General features: G+C 40.8%; 2 protein-coding genes across 2 annotated transcripts in view; both read left to right on the forward strand.

Moving 5' to 3' along the window:
* ppm1lb (protein phosphatase, Mg2+/Mn2+ dependent, 1Lb) overlaps positions 1–6,195 on the forward strand; it is a 48,972-nt gene extending 42,777 nt beyond the window's left edge. Inside the window, exons 3-4 of the mRNA XM_054793752.1 lie at positions 39–200; positions 1,408–6,195. Coding sequence (XP_054649727.1) covers positions 39–200; positions 1,408–1,748 — 503 coding nt within the window. The 3' untranslated portion in view covers positions 1,749–6,195. The remainder of the gene's footprint in view (positions 1–38; positions 201–1,407) is intronic.
* Positions 6,196–6,388: 193 nt separating this feature from the next.
* Positions 6,389–11,691, forward strand: LOC129190941 (ADP-ribosylation factor-like protein 14). Its single transcript, XM_054793753.1, has 2 exons — positions 6,389–9,385; positions 11,114–11,691. Exons 1-2 carry the CDS (start codon positions 9,023–9,025, stop codon positions 11,408–11,410), a joined length of 660 nt encoding a protein of 219 aa, XP_054649728.1. The 5' UTR covers positions 6,389–9,022; the 3' UTR covers positions 11,411–11,691.
* The last annotated feature ends 518 nt before the right edge of the window (positions 11,692–12,209 follow it).

Here is a 12,209-nt window from a genome sequence, read left to right on the forward strand (position 1 = left end):
CACTCACTTTCCATCTCCTTCTGCTCCTTTTCCCTCAGGCACCACGTGTCTGGTGGCCCTCCTGTCCGATAAGGAGCTGACGGTAGCCAACGTCGGCGATTCGCGAGGAGTGCTTTGCGATAAAGACGGCAACGCCATTCCTCTATCACACGACCACAAGCCGTACCAGCTTAAAGAACGCAAGAGGATCAAGAAAGCCGGTGAGTCAGTCGACATCTTAACAGTACATACCAACGCACTTCCCTCAGATGATCAGCATAACAATTATTTTGTCACTTTGGGGACATAACCTGGACACATATTGCATATTTTGTCTTTATACTGAGGCTGATGGACCCAGTCTGGCTCTCAGAAGTAGGCTGTTATCAACTAGAGACAGCGAGTGCACACAGCTTTTCAGGTGCATTTGCAGCCATAATTCTCCCTCCCACTCATGCTGCATACTCTCAGAGCTTGTCTCTTGCTCAGTGATGATGGCAGGGTGCCAGAGGAGTAAGCCCTGTGGGGCCAGACTGCACAATAGTCCATCACCGCCATCTAATGGCTCATTTAGGTACTGGAGGACGAAAAAAATATTAGGCACGAAAAAACAATTTCCATAGACACAATAAACGACTTAACCGGTCAGCTGATTAAAATAGGAACCATTTATTCAAACATTTTACATATTAGAAGAGATAACCAGACTGTGTGGGGTCTTTTTAATGCTGAATAATCCAGTCAACCCATGCTAGGGTATGTTAATTCTTTAATACATATACGTAGATACATACCATAAATGCTCCAATTCACACCTCTACTGAGTTCATCGCAAGAGTCTCCAACAGTCTCTGGGTGCTTGGTCTTGAAAAACAAATAACCGCAGGGGCCTTTGATTAGCACCAGGTCCAAAAATATTGGCATGAACAACTGTCGCTGTAGGCAAGCTCTCGATGTAGTTTTTCTTAACTATACAATGTAGAAATTTGAAATATTATGAGTGGTCAGCATCCAGCAGCTTTATCTACCTCTGCTTTACGATGATGGTTGTGTGTTACACGTGCTGTTCTGTTGTGTACTATGAACTCATCAGCAGTATTAATGCTAGCTTTTATGAAAAGCATTACACTCCATCTGGTATATTTATATATTTAATAGTCTTCAGTGGCTTGATCACATGACCTCCGGTATTTTTAAATCCTGGCTTTGACCTTGCTTGCTTGGAGAAGATGAAGAAACCGGAGAAGCCCCTGACCAAGTAAGGAAGTCGTAATGTAATCTTATCGTTTCCAGAGCAATTCCCTTCTTGCAGATCTATCGCAGCCACAGAGGACATCAGCAGCAGCAGAATATCATATGTCTTCCTTTCTCTTCCTGCTTCCTTACATCACCATCTGCTCCATCTTGAACATTGTCCTGCTTTCTTAGGTGGCTTCATCAGTTTCAACGGCTCATGGCGGGTGCAGGGCATCCTGGCAATGTCCCGCTCACTGGGCGACTACACCCTGAAGAATCTCAACGTGGTCGTCCCCGATCCTGACGTCCTCTCCTTCGACCTGAACAAGCTGCAGCCAGAGTTTATGATCCTGGCATCGGACGGCCTCTGGGACACATTCAGCAACGAGGAAGCCGTGCGCTTCATCAGGGAACGACTGGACGAGCCTCACTTCGGCGCCAAAAGCATTGTCCTCCAGTCTTTCTACCGCGGTTGCCCTGACAACATCACCGTCATGGTGGTCAAGTTCAAAGGCAAGGCTGGTGAGCAGTAGGTAAAGAACAAGTAAGAAGAAGCACCAACCCTGAAACTTTTTGAGGGATTTCTATGGTAATGGTAATGGTTTAATTTATTTTAAACATGCATACAAGTTATATTGGAATACATCACATAATACAATTCACAGTTCCCCATGTCCAAAAAGGAGTAGGAAGAAGGAAAGCTTATTTAATCCTACCCCCTATGTTTCACACCAATTACTATACATTTGTTCACTTCCTGTTGTCCATTCTTTGCCGATTTTAAACACATAGAAAAATGATAAGGCAGTATAATAATGTGGTACAATAGGAGTCAAGGTTTATAATAACTGTAAAATAAATTATAGAACAGTCATAATAAATAATAATAGATATATAACAGTAACTGATGAAAAGGTGACTAGAAACATAGTTGGATAATGGGTGCGTACAGACAATGTACTCACAAGGAAATGAAGAGTTAGTAAGTGCAAAGTGATTAGACATAGCATTGGAATGTACACTGTGGTTCAGGACTGCTTCCTTGTACTTTGTAAACATCAACTGCTTGCATACCGTTTCTTGAAATCGTTAATTTTAGTTCATTAAGTTCTTTACTCAATCCGTTCCATAATTTGATTCCACATACTGATATGCTGAAGGTTTTTTGCGTTGTTCTTGCATACAAGTATTTTAAGTTACATTTTTCCCTAAGGCCATATTTCTGCTCTGTTGTTGAGAAGAACTGTATTATATTTTTGGGTAGCACGTTATTGCTTTTTGCTTTTTGCGTAATTTTAGCTGTTTGAAAGTTTACCAGATGAGCAAATTTTAAGAATTGTGGATTTTTTAGGAATAAAGCATTGGTATGTTCTCTGTAAGCGGCATTATGAATTACCCTGACTGATCTTTTTTTGTAGCACAGTTAGTGAGTGAAGTGTACTTTTGGATTTATTTCCTCATATCTCCACACAATAAATTAGATATGGACTACCAGAGAGCAATAGAGAGTTGTCAATGAGTTTGCTGTGTACAGAAGTACAGCCATCCCTTGTTTATCGTGGTTAATTGCTTCCAGACCCCCAAAGTAGAATTAATAAATGGAATATTTTTGTAATTAGAGCGTAGAAAACCTGGTTATCCATCCATCCATTTTCTACGGCACTTATTCTCACTAGGGTCGTGGGGGAATGCTGGAGCCTATCTTAGATGACTTCGGGCGAGAGGCGGGGTACACCCTGCACTGATCGCCAGCCAATCGCAGGGCACATATAGACAAACAACCATTCACACTCACAATAGAAAACCTATTTGTGACTGTTTCAATACGATTTTACCGTTACTAGAGCGCTGTGGACATGAAGTAACACCCGTATAGTCACCCTAACACTCCTGGTATTCGTTGTTTACATTTAGTTACACATTAGCATGCTACAGAGTAAACTAGTTAGCCGCAAACTTAAGGTTTTCAAATGGAGTGGGGACAAAGGACAACAAGGAACAAAGGACAAAGTAAGAAGCCAAAAATTTACCAATTCCACATGGAATGGGAGGAGAACTTATTTTCACTATGTCATGTCAGACATGCCGTTCCTGACTCCATGCAGTGTGAAGGTAATCTAATCTAATCATGTCTCACCAGTGTGACATTACTGACACCTAGTGCACAGAATACTACATATAAATTGTATTTCAATATTTTTCAACTAATAATAGTCCATAGTGAACCACGAAACAGCAGTCATTAATTCATTAACTAATTTTCGAGAAAAAAAACGCGATAGAACGAGAAAGCGATATTTGAACCGCGATGGGATGAATGTACAACATGACATCAACAATGAAAAGTTGCTATAACACAGCTCCTCCTGGCAGGACTGGTATGGAAACAGGAGCTTAGAACATCCTCAAATTGAGATTCGGCCATTCCATTAAAAATAACAAAAAAACAGTCAATACAGTTTTGTGTGATTCGTTTTTTGTTTAAAATCTTTCCCAAAATTTTGACTCGGTTTTTGTGCACTCCCTTACTACTATGTGCCCAATCTGCTTCACAAAAGTGCTCCAAATGTGTCAGGTTGCAAGAGCATCTCTTGTGTTCACATTTTTGTGTCCACACATTTTCTGTTTGATTTAGGTCTATTCCTACTGTAAGCTCAATTTTCTAAAACATTTTATTGTTTATATTTTGGTTACTATGGTTTACATGACTTAACATTTAGAAATGGAGGATAAGCAGCATAGAAGATGGATGGATGGACATTTAGAAATTACATGTAAGTTAGTTTAGAGGATATAATTGAACGTTCACCGTGATTTACAGTATTACACTATTTTATTTAGGGTTTGTCATCAAACTTTGAGACTTCCACATATGCAGTAGGTGAGTTGAACAGAAAGTGAAGTGTTTTATGTTGAAAAGAAGTGTTGGCGACAAGAGAGCCACATAGTTGTTTTACCTTTTTGACCGTTTAACACGATTCTCATGCCATCACTCTGAAGAAGTTCCAGAGACACAGAAGTGAGTTCAAGATTAAAAATAGGCACTACACCGGGACTTTAGTATTCTTCTACTGAGGCCGTTACTTTGTTGTGGTGAATGTATTTTGGGAGGATATTACCATGCGAAAAGCAGATATTCCTCTTTTAGCAGATTGCCTTTGTGAAGGTTGGTTGCTAAGTTCCAGCTGAAGAAAAACGAGCCCAACGTATGACCACCATGTTTTACTGTGAGTGTCGTGTTCAGCATTTTTCAGCATTGCACCACATTTTTCTTACAAAGAAAACCATCGTACACTACTGTACGTTGGTGCCCTGACTGTATTCCTGCACCAATGCATTGTGAAGCCAGAATTTCAAATTGTACAATAACCTAGAGTTGTCATTTCCTCATCATTTTCACCGAGTCTACTTTATGTGCGTTGACATCGTGGATATGCTTTAAAGTAGTCGGTGTACTGCATGTGTAGGTTTACTGTCCTCTGAAAATAATAATATTGTAGTTGGCAACACAAGTGAACCAAACTGTGTCCATTTAGTGACATTACCATTGTTTTCCGGCGCTGCCTTAATTCGTTTGGGCATGGAATTCACAAGAGTTGCACAGGTGGTTGGAGAAGATGCCCCACAGGTGCTCAACTGGGTTCAGGTGTGGAGACATACTTGGCCACTCCATCACCTTCAGCTTTCTCAGCAAGCACTTGTCATTTGGAGGTGAGTTTGAGCTATCATGCTGGAAAACTGCTGGAAAACTGCCACATAGACCAATTTATGCTACAGAATGTCACAATACATGTTACAATGAACCACAGCTCCCCAGTGCCAACAGCACTCATGCAGACCCAGACCATGACACTACCACCACCATGCTTGACTGTAGGGAAAGGCACAATTACTGTACCTTGGTACTCACTTGTGTTGCCAGGTATTTAGACAATAATGGCTTTATGTTGAGTCATTTTCAAAGGAGAGTGAATCTATACTGCTATAAGAGCTGTACACTGACGACTCTAAAGTATAGGTTTATTTTTATAATATTGTCCATTGAGAAGATATATTGTAGTACAAATGGCTGCTGAGGTGTGAGGGGTGTTCTCACTTTTGTACACTTACCGTATGTCATTTAAAATTGCGGGTTTTGGCAAGTTCCGTTTTAATTGTGGCTGCTGCTAAACAATATTATGGGGTTACTAGCAGCAAGGGATCACATGACTTTTCTTGGTCCTCTATCACCATTCAGATTGTACAGTAATAGGAGCTGTTGTAACCTCATGTAATGATCACGAATGAGGATCACTGACTTTTTGAACGTTTTGGTTCAGAAAAAATGATAGCTGACTGAAAGATTTTTTTTTTTAACAAATCTAGCTCCCATCTTATTAGCATAAAGTATTTGCTCTGCTGCTCATGCAAATTCTGGTCACTTTGATGGAGCATAATATGATCTTTATGAAGCAATACATGTCTAATGAAACTGAAGTCATTACATTACTACATTACTAACAGTTGCTGACATTGATTGCTCATGTAAACATAGCAAATAACATACATCACATTGTACAATAAGTCCGATTCCATTCTGTTTGGCTCCTGCACTCTACATGAAACAAACCTCCAAATGATTGTTGTTGCCTTATGTTTTTTGCTTTCCTTTAATGCCAAACCTTTTTGATTTAGCACCCCCACATGACTGTTGTGTCACACTCTTATAATCTGTAAAATAGATGTTTTTAAAAAATGTCTCTGAGAGGCATGAATGTACATACTGTGTTAATGTTGCCGTCATTCTCCCTTGCTGCTGTTATGCAGCAACAAAGAAAGCAAGGCTGATTGTCTCGCGCCAGCAATATTTCCAGTACCTGCCGTTGTTTTTTTCATTTCAACATTGCAGAATGTTAATTGCATTGTTAATTAGCATTTGTTTTGTTGATTGTAAAAAGCTATGTGGATTAAAAAATGATATTTTAAGGCGTAATTAAATAAAAAAAAAAAAAGTTAACATCAAAATGATAAAAGATTCATAATGTCTCTGTGTGTTCTGGGATGTTTTTTCTCCAGTGGCGTGCAGTGCATTGCATACCTGGGCCTTCAGTGGGGAGTTAAGCGACCCAATCCACCTCTTAATACCACCACTATCACGTCAACAATGCACGGCATTACAGAATTGAGGATGAATGCCAAACTCCAGTTAATTCTTTATCTTTGAATACATTGTCTCCAAACAAATTCAAACTCCACACCCCTACACTACGTAATCATCTGGAGCAGTTCAGAATCAATAATTATATAATAATATGACAAAAACATAAGAAATGTAATAAAATACATCACACTCACCACTTAGTCATAAGCACTGGTCTGGAAGACTTCCACTAGAAGTAGCGAACAAAACCTTTCCCAGGCTGACTTATATATAAAATATATTCAAGATTCAAGACTTTTATTATCATATGCACAGTAAAACAGGTAGTTCTGCTATGCAATGAAATTCTTGTTCTGTTCATTCTCCCAGCAGAAAGAAAGAAAGAGAAACACAAGAAAATGAATAAGAACAGAAGAAACATTAATAACAATAAATTAAGCAACAACAACAGAAGAGACATTAGCTTTTCCAAAATGGGGACTTGGAAGAGCCTTCAAAGCACCTTTCATCTTGCTGTAGACTTGGTACAGGATGCTATTTGCCCTTGTGGGAAAGCCTACATGCTGGTAACATTCGGGGAGAACAGTCTCGAGGCTCTGTATCCACAAGACGCCGAAGTCCGATCTCCCCGGCAAGTAGCAAATGTCCCCAACCGGACCGCCGAGTCCGGTAAATCCTCCGTCCAGCCAGGCCTTCGCGAACACACAGCACTCTCCAATCTCATGTAGCTGCAATCCTTGCTCTCAGCTTGTCCATCCTGTCTTCGAGAGAGCGAACGCTGGCCAGCAGCAGGCTCGGCAGCGGTGGCCCAGTCGCTACAGCCTTTAGCCTAGCACACAGGCCGCCCCTCCTGCCTCGCCTCCGCCCCGGACGCTCCTTGCCATTTAGCTCACGAGGCCCGCAGGCTGCTGCGTCCTCCCGACGCAGAAGAAAACCAGTCCGAGAGGCTGAACGAAAGCTCATGGTGAACCCCGCCGATGTTCAAAAGTTGTCTCTATGCCGCAATGCAACGCAGCACATTGAATGTCCAACATGAACAACAAAATAGCAAAAAAATAGAAAAAAAATGGGAGAGTGAAACAGAGAAGTATATAGGTTCATAAATACACAGGACTTAATGGAAAATGTCCTTTGTGCCAATAGTTGGTAATCACATGAGGCGTGGATGTTGAGAGTGGCGTGGGAACTTTGTCTCATCCATGGGAAGGATGTAAATTTTGGGACACATCATCAGTAGTGTACCTTTGAACCAGTGGGTGTTTCGGCTTTTCAACACTAGACACCCTCATCAAAGGCGGCCAACTACAGGGTGAAATGAACATAATAGGCTGTTGGGAATAAATTAATACAAGAAAGAAAGAAGTTGTAAATGTCCGTCAGAGCTTCTGATAGTGGTGAGGCCAGCAGAAAATGCTCTTTGTTTCACTTGCAACCAATGTTGTAATTCAAGCTGGTTGAGAACAACAATGAAAACATTATTAAAACATCCCCTATTATGCAAAATGATGTTCTACCATTAAAATGTGTGCCTAGAGCCTAATGAGCACCAAACATGAGAAAAATCTATCATCCTCCTCACTTGTTTACTCCATCCCACCCAAACAAAAGGTGCTCAAAGTTTATGGGTTTTCAAGTTATGAAGGAAAACCTCCTTCCTCATCGACATGATACCACCTTTGACTGCAAGCTAGATGTGTACACCCAAAAAAGGGCATTGCTACACATCATAAAGTAAAGTTCGGAGCTCTGCCAACTGTCAGTCAGCTACAAATGTGGGAGTTGTAAGATTGATAATTTTGTTTTTATTCAGCAAATAGGCTAACCTGGCATGATGTTGCTGTTAAAACGTGAGTCTATCGTTAGCACTGTAGCACACATTCAGTAGCTGTGTTATTCTTGCTAACATTTGTGTCCTCCTGTCCCACTCCTTAATGTTATGTTGTTGTATGTGATCTACGGCATCTATTACATAAGACAAGTGCAGCGTTACAATGTACGTTTAAAAAGTGGATAAAAGTAGTGCACAACAGTACTTATCGGAGCCACACACTCTGTCAGAGACAGGGTGGACAAACACAGCTCATTAGCATTAAAGCTACAGGCACACAAAACAGCTTGGTCCTAGTAGGGCTTACTAAAAGCACTTTTAAACTGTCAAGGCTGGGTTTTGACCAACACATTTCCAATACACTATTGTGGGACCTCTGAGACTTTTTTAAATTGTTGAAAAATGCTATAATTTGGAACCTTAAATTGTTTCCACGGGCCAAGATACATCTGGTTGCAGGCTGTATTTTGTGTGGAGGATGCCCCTGATTGGCCCGTGAACCAGATGTTGACCCCCAATATAAAGACTACCTATGGTCCAACATTTCCCATTCCTCAGCACTGCCAGGCTGGGAAACAATCCGGATGTTTTCCCAAATAAGGACTTCCTGGCTGGTGCATGGGTGTATGAGTGATGGTCAAGGACAGGTGTGACATGACTCCAGAGGAAACCAGAGAACGAACTGCAAGTCGCTCTTCTTGTAGTTGCACTGTCACTTTTGATATAAATAGCTTTACGGAAAGCTGCGTAGGGCCCAGTCACAACAGAGGGGCGGTATCACTTTAAAGTCTGTGTACATAAAGCATAGTGACTGCTGCAGCACTGCAGGGACCCACTGGATGCTGGAGATCTTAGTTTACTCTGTTACGCAACAAGCCCATTCAGACATGGGGATTCACGGTTCCAAGCCTCGGAAGCAAGCACAGGTCCTGATGCTGGGCCTGGATGAATCAGGGAAAAGCACCCTCCTCTACAAGCTCAAATACAATGAGAGTGTGGTGACCGTGCCCACTGTGGGCTTCAATGTGGAGACACTGGAGACAGACAGGAGCAGCCCCAGTCTAACCGTCTGGGACGTGGGTGGTCAGAGGAAGATGAGGCCTCACTGGAAGTATCACTATGCAGACACAGCCGGACTGGTCTTTGTGGTGGACAGTGCGGACCACAAGAGGTTGGATGAGGCCCGCAAGGAACTGCATCGGGTTAGTCCACTCATCGTTTCCTGAGGATACTTCATAGCACACGTTTGTAGTGAATATGTGATATGTTGCACACTGCAGCATGATGCATGCAATGGATGTGGCTTGAACTTAGGATCCGACACTTTGTATTTCACCCTTTACAGCGCATTCATTGCTGTATATGATAAAGCTTTTATATTTTTTTGGACACAATGTTTATGTTATTGTTACTTTTAGCACTGTTTTAAGTGAATTTGTTTGGGTTAAGGTATCCAGGAGCATCAATAACAAATACAGTATGTAAGCCAAAAACATACATAATAATTATAAACATTTCCATACATTGTCTATATGTATTAAAAAATAATAATCATGATATTTATTTCTACATATTCTTATTATATAAATATAACAATTTTATGTTATATATATAACATAATATAATAGTGGGCCGCACGGTGGCCTAATGTTTAGCATGCTGGCCACAAGTGTGTGTGTGGGTTTTCTCCGGGTACTCCGGCTTCCTCCCACATTCCACAAATATGCATGTTAGATAAATTGTCCATAGGTATGAATGTGAGTGTGAAAGGTTGTTTGTGTATATGTGCCCTGTGATTGGCTGGCGACCAGTCCAGGCTGTACCCTGCCTCTCTCCCAAAGTCAGCTGGGATAGGCCCCAGCATACCCCCTCAACCCTAATGAGGCTTAAGAGGCATAGAAAATGAATGAGTACCACTAGTCTATTAATATTTGCATTACAATTTAAATAACACTAATACATTATAGGCAAGTTATATTATTATCAATATTATACCTATCATAATTGTACAAATATGCCCAAATATATTTGCTAATAATTATGTATTATTTATTTGATTGTATCGTTATTTTGAACTGATGCTCTGTGTATAGTTATGTGAGTCCCTGCAGAGGGCATGGGTTAATTCCCGGCTAGGGTTGTGTCAGGAAGCGCATCTGGTGTAAAAACTAAGCCAAAACCACTCATGCAATTGACTTCCTGTGGTGACCTCAGACAGGGAAAAGCTGAAAGTGAAAAATGTATATTTATGTGAGCCTGTATGTTGCAATAATATTGCTACTGTACCGATCAATCAATTAATTTACTAATAGATTATAAAGTTCTACGATACCAGGAAAATACATTTAATAATGTAATTTTATTATGTCAGACAAGTGATGTAATTACTAAATTAGAACCTACTGTATAATAATACATTTCAAATCCATTTCAAATTTCAAATCCATCCATCCATCTTCTATGCCGCTTATCTTCACAAAGGACACAGGGATGCTGGAGCCTATCCCAGCTGACTTCGGACTAGAGGCGGGGTACACCCTGAACTAATCGCCAGCCAATCGCAGGGCACATATAGACAAACAAACAAACATTCATACCTATGGACAAATTAGAGTCGCCAATGAACCTAACATGCATGTTTCTGGAATGTGGGAGGTACCCGGAGAAAACCCACGCACGCACGGGGAGAACATGCAAGCTCCACACAGAGATGCCCAACGGGGATTCGAATGCAGATCTTCTCTATCTCCTGACTGTGTGGCCAACATGCTAACCACTAGGCCACCATGCAGCCTACATTTCAAATGTGACAGCAAAATTAATATGATAAAGGGTACATTGAGTGCTGAATATTCTACCTAAACATGTGTGACGCTGTTACCATGTGCCAGAAAAGTGATACATATGTTTTCTCTGTTCTGGTCCTTCAGGTCCTGAAGTATGAGAGCCTGAGAGGAGTACCTCTGGTCGTACTCGCCAACAAACAGGATCTTCACAGAGCTCTAAGCCCCGAGGTGGTCTGCCAGAGACTGGACCTGAGGCAGGCATGTGAGGGCAGCAGGGCCTGGTTCGTCCAGCCCTGCTCGGGCATCACAGGCACAGGGCTAGAGCAAGGTTTCAGGAGGATAGTTTATCTGATGAAGACCCCATTGAGACAGACACAGGAGGACATACAGGTCAAGATGAAGTCAAAGGGCTTCGGTATTGCTGCCTTGATCTGTGGCTGATGGCTCTTGGAGATGTAGATCTAAGGATTCATTCAGTCATACTTTGTGTTCAATTCACTTCTGCCTTCCTGAGCTGTACGCTCAATTAAAAAGGGCCAACATGGATCATCTTGACATGGTGGTTTCACCACACTAAAGAGAAAGTGTCTTTGGGTCAGCCCAAATAAGACTTGGTGGTGTTTTTTTCGTTTCAACATTCCTCGGTGTTAACTTTGTGTAACATTCACGTCTTGGATTTGATTAGAGTGAAGTGCATTGACTGTATTTGGAATCATTGTACATTTTCAGCATTCAACAGTAATTTGGTTGTATGTTACAATAAATTCTCATTGCTACTGATTATTTCTGAAGTTATTATATCGTTTGTAAAAAATATAAATATTCTGAATTATAATAAGAACCATTTAACAATGTTTTATTCAGACAAGACAAAGAGCAGAAATAAAAGAGCACCTTGCTAGTGTTTCACTCATACTGTGCGTCCATTTAATTAAGTAGTGTTCCAACTGGACACAAGCAAAATAAAAATTGAGTTCCATATGATAGAACTAATTGTAAATTATAAAAATATATGGATATTCAACATACTATATAAATACATGTGAAAAATATATTTGATTATTTTTTATTTATTTGATTAAGACAATTGCAAATGTTGAAATAGTCACAGTCGGTTTAACCGAAAAGTAGAATGCCAAAGCGAAGACTGAGACAAAAAGCAATTCATTGGTATATGGTGCACACAATTGCGAAAAAACTCATTCAAACTCAACTCACTCATCATCACACGTGAAGGACC

This window comes from Dunckerocampus dactyliophorus, chromosome 12 (assembly GCF_027744805.1).
Source record: "Dunckerocampus dactyliophorus isolate RoL2022-P2 chromosome 12, RoL_Ddac_1.1, whole genome shotgun sequence".
In the NCBI taxonomy this organism is placed as follows: domain Eukaryota; kingdom Metazoa; phylum Chordata; class Actinopteri; order Syngnathiformes; family Syngnathidae; genus Dunckerocampus; species Dunckerocampus dactyliophorus.

Coding starts and splice junctions, on each gene's coding strand:
- LOC129190941 (XM_054793753.1), top strand. CDS start 9,023: ATGCTGGAGATCTTAGTTTACTCTGTTACGCAACAAGCCCATTCAGAC. Junction 9,386..11,113: donor CCCGCAAGGAACTGCATCGG/GTTAGTCCACTC, acceptor CTGGTCCTTCAG/GTCCTGAAGTATGAGAGCCT.